General features: G+C 36.4%; 1 protein-coding gene across 1 annotated transcript; it reads left to right on the top strand.

The window, feature by feature from the left end:
- Nucleotides 1–10,449: 10,449 nt before the first annotated feature.
- On the top strand, nt 10,450–11,439 carry LOC133533316 (doublesex- and mab-3-related transcription factor 3-like). The gene has a single exon (XM_061872282.1). It carries the CDS (start codon nt 10,509–10,511, stop codon nt 11,154–11,156), a length of 648 nt encoding a protein of 215 aa, XP_061728266.1. The 5' UTR covers nt 10,450–10,508; the 3' UTR covers nt 11,157–11,439.
- Nucleotides 11,440–14,413: the final 2,974 nt, after the last annotated feature.

Raw genomic sequence — 14,413 nt, 5'->3', positions numbered from 1 at the left:
TAAGTACCGGTCGCCTTCACCGCGGTCCCGAAACCTGGCCCCGCTCAAACGGTATCACCAGACTAGGGGTCGTAGGCTTGGGTAACGATCAGTAACCAAGAGCTGGCCAACACCAGCAGCACACACGTCCATAAAAAGACGTGGAATGACCTCCCCACATCGATGGAGAGCGACCCGCTACAGCCATCGCAGCCTAACGGCGGACACGGCCACTCATACCTCACACCAGGGACGTATCGAATGACATTCAGTTACGTCTACATCACTTAGGACTTTTAAGAAGTAGGCAGAAAGGACAAATGAGATTATGACGGCCAAACAATAATAGCGCTTTCTCTGCTACTCCTATTGAAAGTTCCGTAAGAGCATCTCGTTCGTTCATCTCCCCCCTCTCGATTTCGTCTCTTTATTATTATACTTTATGGATATCAGCGTCAGTAATGTCGCAACAGTAATGCAGCTTTTACAGCAGTCGCCATCCGAATGTCAACTTTGCAATTGCCGTGGGTGACCATGAGCAATCTTTTACGCTTTACCCCGCTCATTAGATGCATACAACAGATAAGCTAAACCGTTAATTAGGGACATGTTGATGCAAATCTCTCCCCTTTGGCCTTGACATTGCGTGTTCAAGTACCTGTATAGCATGGATTTATTAAACAGGAAGTGTTAAGCTCCTAAGGCCCATCTTATCTATATATAAATTCACGTGTCCTGCCTGATTGACTGACTCATCAACGCAGAGCCGAACCTACAAATACTAGAAAGTTGAAATTTACACACTAGGTTGCATTTATAAAGTGTACAAGAGCTAAGAAGCGATTTTGAGAAGTTCAACCCCTAAGGAGGTTAAAAAGGGGATGATGTATGGGGTTCAAGTTTTATTTTAAGCTAGGAACTTTATACTTTGTAAAAAGGTATTTTATTAAAATAGAAGAAAATTTATATCAGCGTTTTTGAAAATTCATCCCTCAAGGCGGTGAGAAAGGGGTTTTAACCCCTTACACACATACAATGTGTATGGAGATCAAACATTTTTTGAGTGTGGAACTTGAAACTTTGTATAAAGGCATATTGTTAAAATACAAGAAAAGTTATGTCAGCTTTTTTTTTAAATTCATCCCCTAAATTAAGGTTAAATAGAGGTTGACAATGTGTATTGTACCTCCTTTCCTATATAATTAGGCGTAGGACGCTGTCTTTTTAATTTCAATGTATGAAATCCAAAATCAACAATAATCGTTCTTTCACCGGTCTCCCTCATTGAAGTCGGTTTTTTTTTCTTCTTAAAAATTATGTTAATATTAATAGCTAATAGCACCGCCCACAATCTCTCTGCTTTACCTTAAGGTTGACTGGTAGAGAATGCCTTTTGCCATTAAGTCCGCCTTTTGTACGATAATACAATACAATAAGAAATCAGAAATCATTTATTGCGAGTCATGCTACATAGTTATTACGTTTCAATTATAGAAACACATGGCACCCTGAAAAGGATATTGCAAGTATTCTTATAGCTAGCTAGGGCTAAAGTTATTAAATATAGTAGTAGGTACCCATTTATGAACATTATTTTTAAATACATATAATTATAATATATTATGATTATTATTTTACTTAACCTATGGAGGAGATCAAAGTTAGTTTGTTTTTATATTTATGTTATATATACGTACTAAGTACTACTTATAATTAATATGTCTTATTATGTAAAATTATCTCCCATAAATTCTTGGGTAGAGTAATATGCTTTCTCTATTAAAAAAGATTGTAGTTTTGATATGAACGGGTTTAATTGTTTTATGTTTCTTATTGCATTGGGCAATTTGTTGTACACCTGTCTTCTTCTTCCTCGCGTTGTCCCGGCATTTTGCCACGGCTCACGGGAGCCTGGGGTCCGCTTGACAACTAATCCCAAGATTTGGCGTAGGCACTAATTTTTACGAAAGCGACTGCCATCTGCCCTTCCAACCCAGAGGGTAAACTAGGCCTTGTTGGGTCTAGTCCGGTTTCCTCACGATGTTTTCCTTCACCGAAAAGCGTCTGGTAAATATCAAATGATATTTCGTACATAAGTTCCGAAAAACTCATTGGTACGAGCCGGGGTTTGAACCCGCGACCTCCGGATTGCAAGTCGCACGCTCTTACCGCTAGGCCACCAGCGCTTCCATTGCGCTTAGTTTTCTTTTGTGCAATAAATTTTAAACAAATAAATAACAATTTGATTTGGTTATATTTCTTTTGCACCACACCAGCGTGTAAAACCCTCTTTATTCGCCACAAACTGATGAGAAAATTGCTTTTTATCCACAAGAGTGGCAAAGTAATTAAGTAATCTGTTTCCCCATGTTGGTTGGTGGAGTTGACTTTTAAGTGATGATTTTGAATGTATAATAATTGTGTAATCGCATTTATTTGGATTTGTAATGTTTTACTTATAGTATTCTTATGTATTCGCGTTGGTGTGGTGAGAAATGTCGTTTTTCACTCGGTAGCAAAGTTTGTTTAGCCCTCGTGTCTTGAAACCCTCGCAACGTTCAAGATACAATTTTTCTAACCACTCGCTACGCTTGTTGTTAAATGGAGTCTTTCGCTTGTTCGGGTAAAAGAGATAGAGACATAGGTTAGGGCGTGGGCAATATTACCGTGGGTTTCGTTTCGAGAACTTGTATAACAGAAAAGTAATGAACAGTGAAAAAAATGTTCACGCTACGCCCATGTGATGGTAGCGAAACGGCCAAGCCACAGACTTTTTGACTAAGATGTAGAGTTTGTGAAGGGCTTGTAGATTGTAGAGTTAGAAGCTTGGCCAATTCTTAACACTAGCCATAGTTAATATATATTATAAGAAATATAAGTATGTATATTTATGTATGTATGTATTATGTATGTATGGTATGTTATTGTATTATATTTGGTTGTTGTTGTTAAAGTAGCACCGCCCACAATCTCTCTGCTTTGCCTAAAGGTTGACTGGTAGAGAATGCCTCATGGCATTAAGTCCGCCTTTTGTACTATAAGGTTTTCTTTTGTGCAATAAAGATTAAATAAATAGTTACCTAATTTCATCTCAACTCGCCCGAAAACTTATCAGAATAAACCCATTACCTACAATACCTACCTACCTTAAGAGGGAACGTGGCCGTTCGTACAAAGAGAAAACGTTTTTCCACTTCTAATTATTTTCCATTCTCCGTGATTCCCATCCATTTTTTAGTATGTTATTAACGCATTTAAAAACTAGGTTGTGTTTGAAAAAAAAAAAAAGGAAAACCTATGTCCGTTTTTTTTCAAACTTTGCAAAACTAAAAGAAAAAAAAAGTTTTTCAAAAAGCGTAACCCTTAAACCTAGCATATATTATGCTGAAGCGATCGACATCAAAAACAAAGTGATTTGTTAACAAATCTTAAGATTTAGTTAATGGAAAACGTTTTCTACAATACTCCATTTAACAAATCTTAAGATTTAGTTAATGGAAAACGTTTTCTACCGAAATGGAATTTCATAGAAAAAATACCGTTATTTCGTTAGTTTCGAAAAGCTCTTTAAAAAAATAAACGTAATTTAAAATCTTTTCATGTTTACTTGTAGCGAAAGATTATGTTGTAAAATTCAACAACCAGGCTCAAAATAGGTTCACAGTTTTTATCAGTTGTCATATCGGTATTTACTTTGACGGTACCGTCCATTTTTTACTTGTCGATTGTTTCACATGGTAATACCATGATGGCCGCTGTCACGAGATGATTTGTCGATGGTGACAACGATAAAAAATGTTATTCACGTATTCAGTGTAGGTAGACGGAGAGCTAGTAGAGAGATTAGCTACAAAAATATGTCATAGATATATAGATAGATAGAATACTCTTTATTGGCACACCTCAGTAACAGGGCACAGCTTAAAGAAAAACAATTGATCATAGATATAGGCAGACGGTGATACAGGCGGTGATATTGTAAAGAGCCATATTAGTTTTTTTATTATTATTAAAGCTTATTTATTCAGTGTTTTATGTAATTTTACATTTCAAATGTGATGTTAGTTTGTTAGTGATTTAATAAACAAAATCTTAATATTTATTTATGTATATATGTATTAGTTAGTTAGCTATTACACTGATCCCGTTAGGGTAAAAGCCATATTAGTTAGTTAAGTAAAAATTAAAACCAAGACACAGACCTCTACGAATTGCACACCTTCAAAGTTCAAATGATTTTACAACTCTCCTGGCTTGTCGTAAAAATAGCAAAGTTGAAATTTTTTATCGCACTCCTCATATCCGTGCAATAATGAGGCAGAAATAGAAATTTTCGCGGTAGGGCCTCTGACCTTTACTAATGACAGCAGCCTGGCCAAATGATAAAAATATAGCACACTACAGCACTAGCGGATACGTAGTGGTATATATACCATAAAATGAGCCTACTTTGCGCCGAAATTTGCTCCAAAATACGAAATCTAATTTAAATTGTAAAAGTAATATTGTAGTTGTTTTGTTGATATATGTCCCGATTTAAAGTAGACCATCACTACGACTAGTATCATGTTGTAACACTTAAATGAGGTTGTATGTATGTATGTATATACTTTATTGTACATAGAAATAAAAACACGAAAAACACAGTTACAGAGTAAATTAAATACAACAAAGGCGAACTTATCCCTGTATGGGATCTCTTCCAGTTAACCTTTGAGGAAATGAGTAAAACAGAAGTAACGGTGAATGAATGATGTTGTCATATAGTCTTCTTATTTTAAAACTGTTGGAACACAATAACTACCCAGTGCGGAACAAAGTATGCATATTTTACGGTACCTTTTTCCGGGGCTAGCTCTTAGAGTACAAGGAATACGTGGTTCAATGGCCCAGACCCTCGTCTATCTGTAGTTTTAGACAATTTACATTAACAATTTTTTTGACTGTTGGCCCCTAAAGCACCATTTACCTTACTTATTTGTTGGTGTATATACATAGGTTGTACAGTACAGATGGACAAACTAGAAAAATTATGAAACTTGGAAAAATTGGGAAATACTTCATAGGTATGTATTTTTGGATAGGAATCAAACCTTCACATTTCGAAACAATGATATTATATAACTATAGATATTCTCATACATAAGGAGGACGAAAAATACTACCATATTTACCTACGAAAGAATCTGTTATGTTTGATTAATTTTCGCATTACATTCGTCTTTGTCATACTCGTTGTTAAACATGAACATGAACTTGTCTCTTCCTCTTTCGGTGGGTTCGTTAGCACGCGCACATCTCTCGCTTGCCCAGGTGCGACTGAAGGCAACTTGTACAATTTGTCACAAGGTAATTTAAAGCGCTTCAATTTTAGAACGCCTCTATAACCTATCTTAAGTTATTATAATACATCATTGTTTAGAAAATGAAAGTTTCCTTTGATTTCTGTGAAATTTTCCTGAAATTTCCGAGATTTTTTCGGAAACTTTCCGTAACTTGGACATCTGTATACCTCTGTGGACATACACCGTGTTTTTATTTAACTCAGTTAATCTTTGTCTCTATTAATGTCTCTACCCTCTCTATATATTTACGAGATAGCCGTATTTGTCCAATTACAAGCAATACTAAAAAAATGTTGATAGTAATATAGAACAATCGGATGACAAGGAAAAAAAAACCTTAGAATGTACAGTCAAGTGTAAAAATATGGGTCCACGCAACTTACTCAAAAATATGTCCCAAAGCTATTAATTCGCCGACATAGGTGCTATGGGACATATTTTTGAGCAACGGGTGTGCACCCATATTTTTGAGCAACTGGTGTGTACCCCTATTTTTGAGCAACTGATGGTGTGCAGTTGTGGACCCATATTTTTGAGCAGCTTCTGTGCACCCATATTGTATATGTAAAAAGATTTAATAAAATTCCTAGAGATATAAAAAAGCGGCCAAGTGCGAGTCGGACTCGCCCATGAAGGGTTCTGTACCATTTATGACGTATTAAAAAAAACTACTTACTAGATCTCGTTCAAACCAATTTTCGGTGGAAGTTTGCATGGTAATGTATATCATAAATTTTTTTTAGGTTTATCATTCTGTTATTTTAGAAGTTACAGGGGGGAGGGGACACATTTTACCACTTTGGAAGTGTCTCTCGCGCAAACTAGAACAGTTTAGAAAAAAATGATATTAAAAACCTCAATATCATTTTTGAAGACCTATCCATAGATATAGATACCCCACACGTATGGGTTTGATGAAAAAAGTTTTTTTGAGTTTCAGTTCTAAGTATGGGGAACCCCCAAAATTTATTGTTTTTTTTTTCTATTTTTGTGTGAAAATCTTAATGCGGTTCATAGAATACATCTACTTACCGAGTTTGAACAGTATAGCTCTTATAGTTTCGGAAAAAAGTGGCTGTGACATAATCGGACAGACAGACGGACATGACGAATCTATAAGGGTTCCGTTTTTTGCCATTTGGCTACGGAACCCTAAAAATCATCCTAGCTTTGCCATCCTAGAGAAATAACGGTATTTTTTCTGTGAATTTTTATTTCGGAAGAAAACGTTTTCTATTAACTAAATCTAAAAAGTTATGGCTTTCGGACGAAACTTAATTTAAAGGATGTGTGCGGTATAGTTTTTGTATATATGTAATATATATTATAGAATATATATGTATTTAGTTGTATATATGTGTATATATTTGTTGTAGGTCATATACCATTGCATGTATATTGTAGGTTGAAATAAATACCTCTTCTATTTTATTTTTTTTGCGTCACTTTGTACAGTACGGATGTCTACCGTCTCCAATTCTCCCTCAATTGCTCAAAGGTTAACTGGAAGAGATCCCTTAAAGGGATGAGTTCGCCTTTGTACTAATGATGAGTGTTTTATTTCCTGTTTTGTTTTAATTTCTGTTCAATAAAAAGTTTTACTACTACCACTAAACAAATCACTTTGATTTTGATGTTGATCGCTTCAGCATAACATATTCCAGGTTTATAGGTATCGCATTTTCAAAAAAAAAAAAAATTGTATTGTAAATTTCGAAAAAAAGGAAAACCTTATAACCTAGTTTTTCATTGTGTCAATAACATACCTACTAAGAATCATGGAGAATGGAAAATATTTAGAATTGGAAAAACATTTTTTTTTGTATGGACTATCACGATGTACCTATGCTTCCCTCTTAAATGCTAAGATTAAGTTATAGTTTAATGTAAGCATTACATTTAGTTTAGTAAAAATACATCCTTATTTTGTATGACTTTCAGCCACGAAATTTAGATTTTTTAATTGCACGCTCAATTAATTAGAGTAGAGTATATAATTAAAATTGTAACAACTTATTATAACCCCTATTTCGCAAATATGCAATTATTCATTAATTCAAGCTTAAATTAAGTTGTTTTCTGGTACGAGCCGGGATTCGAACCCACGACCTTCGACACGTTTTACCGCTGGGCTACAAACTATTTTTTCGCATTAGCTTTTACAAAAATAATAAAAAATATTTTTTATGGCTATTTAAAAACAGTAAAATTGCATGTCGGGCCACGCAAAATGGAGGGTTCCGTATCTTTATGCGATATGAAAAAGCCATACAAGGCAAAGGGCGTTGTTTCGCGTCACTTACGACGTTTTAATAAGAACAGATTTTCTATGGACAAAACTCATGAATGGCTCAACCGATTACGTTCTAATCAATTTTGATGGAAAGTATAATATGCTATATTTTCTTAATTAATTTTTGAGTTTTCTATACCTGGTTCAAAAGCCGGAAGGGGGTTTGCAAACTGATGCAATATATTTAATAAGATTTAAGAATAATAAGCATCACTATTATTAATGATGGAATTTTAAACGGTTAAGTGAAATCGGTTCCTTAGTGTAAAAAAAAATACAAAATGAGACAAACCCGGCTTGAACTTACACAATTTAACTGATTACCTATTTACAAAAAACGTGAAAATGTTATAATATTTAAAAAGTTAAAAAATAATTACGCGCCAACGCACACACATGAATGGGGACACATGCGATAGTGCGTGTGTCTGTATTAACAGCACGCTTGGCTGGTTATCAGTGAACCTTATTGCGTGGTAATACGGTTTAGGAATGGGCAGTGAATTGTGCCCACTATGGTACGCGACGGCACTTCACGCGCCCGCGATCCGCGTAGAGTGCACGCGGGAGCATTTGTTGCCGTGCGCATTGCAGATGCGAAAATTCGCAACGATCTGACTTTTTAAGTGTTTTTAGTGTTTTTACGCGCTGGACAGAATCCGGTGCAGGCAGATCTTCCGCTCCAGATGCAACTTTGGTGATGAAGGTCATTAGACATCATGAGGGACCGACCCGGACAGTGAAATAAATGTTTAAGGATAGATAATCAGGGGGCCTACCGCGAAAATCGAAGTTCGTCAATTGCGGGCATTTTTCTCTGTCGCTCTAATTACGTCTTAGTGAGAGTAAAAAAAAATATCTCCGCAATTTGCGAATTTCGGTTTTCGCGGTAGGCCCCCAGGTACTAAAATGGTCGTTTGGTTGGCTAATTAACTACTCTATCTACCTGGTTTCTATTACTACTACTTCTGCTTATTATTATTAACATTTAAGTAGTAAATAACTTATATTTCTTAAATTGTGCTAAGATGGTGGCAAGTGAAACTCAATGTTGATATCCCAGAAGCCAAAAAAGGACAATTGATGCAATCAGACTGTCATACATAGTGTCATGTTTAGTATCTGAGGTACAAAAAGAAGCTTAAGTTAACGGCGATTTGCAAGTTTGTGAACGACATGCTAATTTGCTCGCGTGTATTAGGTATTACGATGTTGCAACGTGCGCGTAGTGCGTGAGAGATTCGCAGAAGCTGCGCTAACGGTGCATTCGCCAAATGGGAATGCCACGTCACGTGCCTTTAAGCGGTTGTTTTATGCGATAGACACATCGTTGAACGCACGCGATCACGGAATGTAGGGAAATTGACAATGCGCTTACCGCTGCGTTACCGTGTATAACAATATATGTATAGTCATTAGATTATCTGTACCCGTAGTGTAAATTTCATTCGATAGCGTGACGTGCCGTACGCGTTTGCGTTAAGTGTCATTATGTATCAGATTTTTGAGTTTCCAAAACGTCCCTCTTGGCGCGCTGTCCAAATTCCCATACAATAATAGACATAACGCAAACGCGAACGCTCGTCACGCTATCGAATAAAATGTACACTTGGGGTTCTGATTAAAAATGGGCAAGCAGCAACGGCAAAAGCATGGCGTTTGACGCTGCGTTTATCACATAAAACAACTGCGCGCTTTTGATGGTAACTCCACTTTCCAGACGAGTGACTAGTATACATCTTCATCATATTTTTTTTACGAAAGCAACTGCCCTTTTCCAACCCAAATAGGAAACTAGGGCTTATTGAAATTTTTCATAGTCACTAACACGTTACATATATGGGCAACTGAACTTTGTTTACTTATGAACAAAGAGAATTAATTGTAATAGAGAGGTAAAGTCTTAAACGTATTGCGCCATATGTTTTGCGGTCACTGAATTGTCAAACGTCAACTTTTGTTACGTACAGCACCATCTCGTTTACCTGTCAAATTCGAAGCACGATTGTCTTAGATTTTACGCATCTTACTCAGTCAATGTATCTTTGCTTGTGAATGAATGAATGAAAATAATGTCCGGCACGTAGGTACTCTTTGCTACTCATATTTTCTAAAATAAGCTATTTTGTGACCGCGGCGGGGAAAACGTCCCACTTTGTCGCTAGCGATAAGGACGAGATTTGCTTGTATCTTTATACGAATAACCTGACAAGGCGTCCTTATAGCAACCGACAAAGTGGGACGGTTAGCGAGCGCGGTCACATTTTTTTTTATTATCGTTTCCATATTAACTATCAGTTTATTAAATAAGACCGTTAAAAAATGTGGTAAAAAACGGATACATATTGTTGTTTCTATTGGACAATAGTGCAATTTAAGTATGTTACTTACCGAGTTTAACAACACACTTACCTAGTAAATTTATTGAAAAGACAAGCAATAATTCTAAAGACGACAAAACAAGGTGACAAAGGAGAGGCACTCAGGTTGACACAAAACAAGCCGCAAAACAGCTTGTTATAAAATACCAGCTTTTGAGAGGTAATACCAGAGATTATCTATAAAGTAGCACCTACCTTAAAATGTAAATGTATGGAAGAAAAGGTACTGATTTATTTGCATGACGAAAATCATTAAACTCAATATCGGAATAATGATTGTAACGATTTCTCAAACTTCCGCACCCTATAATTTGCGAACACGAAATCTGCCGACCGCGTGAGAAAGTCGTAACTACATATGGATTCCAAAGGCGCTTACGGCGTTTTTCTTTTGAAAGCTAAAGTGCATCTGCACGGGAGTAAATGCTCCGCAGACGGGGAGGGGCGCGGGGCGGAGCATGCACGGCAGTCGCATTGTGGCCGCGCGCCGGGTCGCACGTGTTTCGCGTTATGGTGTCCGTAGGGCCGTGGCGGCGCCGCGCGCCGGACGACGACGACCGGTCGGAGCCCGGGGCTTCCAGCTCCGGCGTGCCGCGCGCCCCGCCGAACTGCGCGCGTTGTCGCAACCACCGGCTAAAAGTGGAGCTGAAGGGGCACAAGCGCTATTGCAAGTACCGGTACTGCAACTGCGAGAAGTGTAGACTGACGGCGGACAGGCAGAGGGTGATGGCGCTGCAGACCGCGCTGCGGCGTGCTCAGGCTCAGGATGAAGCTAGAGCGCGGGCGGCGGACGCAGGGCTCCACCCTCCCGGGATCGAGCTAGATCGGCCTGAACCGCCAGTGGTGAAAGCGCCGAGGAGTCCCGTGATCCCGCCGCCGCCGCCGCGCTCCATGGGATCGGCGAGCTGCGACTCCGTTCCGGGATCGCCCGGTGTATCGCCGTATGCGCCGCACCCGCCGTCCGCTCCGCCTCCGCCGATGCCGCCGCTCCCGCCTCCGCAACCAGGTAATCACAAATTTGACTTTTTTGTGGTAGAGCTGGTTTTTAACTTGAAAATAAGCTCAATGAATAACGTAGAGCTGCGAAAAAACCGGTTTAAATTTTTAAATAAAACAAGGTCCGATTTCCTATTGGAACACCTTAAGCTGGGTTGGTGACGCAACCGCATTTCAAAATAATCTTAATTTGCAATATAAGAGCTGCGAAACAACCGGTCTAGAAATATGCCTTAAGTAATAAAACAATACCGCATCTTGCAACTCCCTCTTCTTATTGGACTATCTACTCTCCAGGCTAAAATTCGAGACACCTCGAAATATTAAACGATTGTTTCGTTTGATATTTCTACGCCTAAATACAATTAAAAATGCATTTAACATTTTAAATAATTAATAGACTCGGGCGTTAGTTTGCGGAAATCCTTATCAATTAAGACAAAAATATTACGGGTGTGTAATGTTTTTAATAATAACAATTTGCGAAATTTCATTTTTCATAATTTGAATTGCATAATTTTGATATGCAGAAATTATGATTTGGTATAAAAACAAATACATTAAAACGAATTGCATAATTTCGAAAGTAATTATAGTTTAGTAGCATAGTAATGTATTTGCATAACAGGCAACCAGTATAATGTTCACTCTGTATACTATTTTATACTCAGAACGTTTTTTATTCATGAAAACCAACAGCATAATGTTGAAGGTGTGGTTTCACAATCAAACCACGGCAAATCGTTCATAAACTTTATTTGATTGAGTTTGCTGAAAGTTTAACAACACGGAATTACTAATTAATAAAAAATACTTAAACATTATATTTGCATGGAACATAATCGATTTTTCTAAGCGTCAAACTTACCTACATCCGTACTTTACGTCTGTCGACATATATCATTTTACCGCAAAGCAGCGGCCAGTGTGAGTTGGAATGGAACCTCTGTGGTTCCTAAGGGATTCAGATAAACTTCATATAAACGCCTAGTGAAAATGAACAAGCAAAAATACAATTTCCGAGACATATGGTTCTGCCCATATGGTCGCAGTTCTACCTAACACTCCTCCTCGCTTCGCTCGTCGTCGTACCTAACGGCGACCAGCTTTAAAGTTGAATAGGTAGATTGTTGTATAATTTAATAGTTTGATTGACACCAAGTATATCATAGAACACTATGTCACCATTCGTTAAAATTTAGTACTATATTTTAATTATTATACGAAATGTATGTTATAACAAGTAAAATTATTCCTAAGGATTGTTATGAAGAATGTTTTTATGATTATAGAGCATTCTGTCATTAAATTAGTATGACTAACAACTTTATATGTTTTGTTTTTATACATAATGTTTATTATGAGTTTCAATAGTAGTTAAATGAAATTATGCTAAAAGTTTGTATTAAAATTGAACGGCACCCAAATATTACTTGTTAATACGAATAATAGAAACGTGCTAGTCAATCAGTGCTAACCCGTTATACGTCCTTACTTGCGTATTATTACATGCAATTAATGTTCCCACGCTCCCACAGCGAAAATAAATACGCAAATGAATATAACAAACTACCACCAAAAGTTGACTATAGCACCCACCTAATTACTTCGCGGATTAGCAAAGTAATATTTTTTGTTTAATTTTATATTTTTAGTTTTTACACATATTTTGTTAATTCAGTTCGAATATTACATTTTGTGTTCGTGTTAACATTTTGAAACGAAAACCCCAAAATTTTTAGAGACAGTAAGCACCCCTATAGGTCTATAGACCAATAATGGGATGTACATACAACAAATCCTGCAAAATAAGTATAATATTTAACTTCAGTTTGTTAACATGTCAACATTTTACCGTAAACTAGAGTCGTAGAGCTTTTAATTTATTTCTTTTAAATTAATAAAAATAGATGGCGCCAAAGTGCCAATGACTTAAGAAAAAACACATAGTTTCAATTTGTTAATTATGTTGAAATCAGTTTCTTTCATTAAACACTTTGAACACATAAAAGACGAATATTATAATTTTAATAAACAAAACGGTAATCGACATTTTCTTTCGATTGCAGAAAATGATATCCCCAAATTACGGGACATTAAATTAAAAAGTATTGCTTGATATCTAATGAAGTAATTACCGTTCTATTAAAATGAGATTTGGAACTGGGAAACTTATCAAGGGATCGATAATAGCGACCTTTTTTTGGCAATCTTTTTTTGGGAATCTCAAAATGCATCTTTGGCAACGGCAATGTTTTTAAGCTCTATATTTTCTCTTAATTTAAATCGGCACGTATTTAACCAGTCAACTAAGTAATCAATTTTCTGTAGCTAAAAAAATAGAAATAAATATTTGAAATATTTATATATATATATTATATTTCAATATAATCATTATTTTAATGCCGTTACAGCATTTGTTTATTGTAAGGCAAGTACCAATTATTTATTTGGCAACTGAATTATTATATTGAAGACTAATTGTAAAGCACATATAAAAAGAAAACGACTATTAATAAAAAAATTAAGTTCATACAAACGTAGTCTCCATTTTCCTCTCTGCATTATGGAAAATATTTTTATGTCATTTGATGTATTTTTACCATAACTGTGCCCCTACGTTAGAATTTATTTTAGATTTTTGATTATTGTAAAAATTAGAGTGCAAAACTTTTAAAATGCTCCTAACTCGAAAAATCAAAGGTGTAGTTGATGTACTACAATAAATTGTATCAAAATATGTTCAATAATGCCCATAAATCCACAAAAGGAAAATGAGGACAACGTTTGTATGAAAAGGTCGCGGCCGCGGTGTATCTTCTTAATTTACAAAATACCTGACTGAAGGAATATGTTTTCCTCCAATATGGTCGGAAATGATCACCTTATTGTAGCAAAAATAGTACGGGAAGTTCTTCATTATGGTCAAACTCAAATTAAAAAAATTCAAACCATTATTTATTTACGGGAGGTTATTTAAAATTTCTCTTGGTGGATACATGTCCACTAAGAGAAACGCAAACAGCCAATTAATATAGCCACGGGCCGCAGTGTATCATCTTAAGCTTAACCAAAAGAGACTTGAAGGAACTGTCATAGGGACCATTATTCGACCCGAGAGGTTTAGGGATGTAATCCGGATCCAACCGGACCGGAATATCCGGACCCAACCATTAAGAAACCAGGATCCGGACGCAGTTCCGACCGATCGACAATACGATTTGGAGTCGATAATACAGGAGGCGCAAGCATTTTAGGAATAACTTTACAACTAGGGAACAAATCAAATTATTTTGTTAAATTGCGGATTTAAGTAGGGCTGTTTTATAAATATACCCGTTTTTAGAGAGAGAGAAAAAAGTTTTATTTTGGAAATATGTTCATTTATTTTTCTTTTAGCTCTAACGCTATTCCAGTTT

This window comes from Cydia pomonella, unplaced genomic scaffold (assembly GCF_033807575.1).
Source record: "Cydia pomonella isolate Wapato2018A unplaced genomic scaffold, ilCydPomo1 PGA_scaffold_153, whole genome shotgun sequence".
Lineage (NCBI taxonomy): Eukaryota > Metazoa > Arthropoda > Insecta > Lepidoptera > Tortricidae > Cydia > Cydia pomonella.
Note: the sequence above shows the minus strand (reverse complement) of the source record. Positions and strands in the feature narration are given on the sequence as shown.

What these genes read in the sequence shown, in the direction of transcription:
- LOC133533316 (XM_061872282.1), top strand. Translation starts at nt 10,509, where the DNA reads ATGGTGTCCGTAGGGCCGTGGCGGCGCCGCGCGCCGGACGACGACGAC.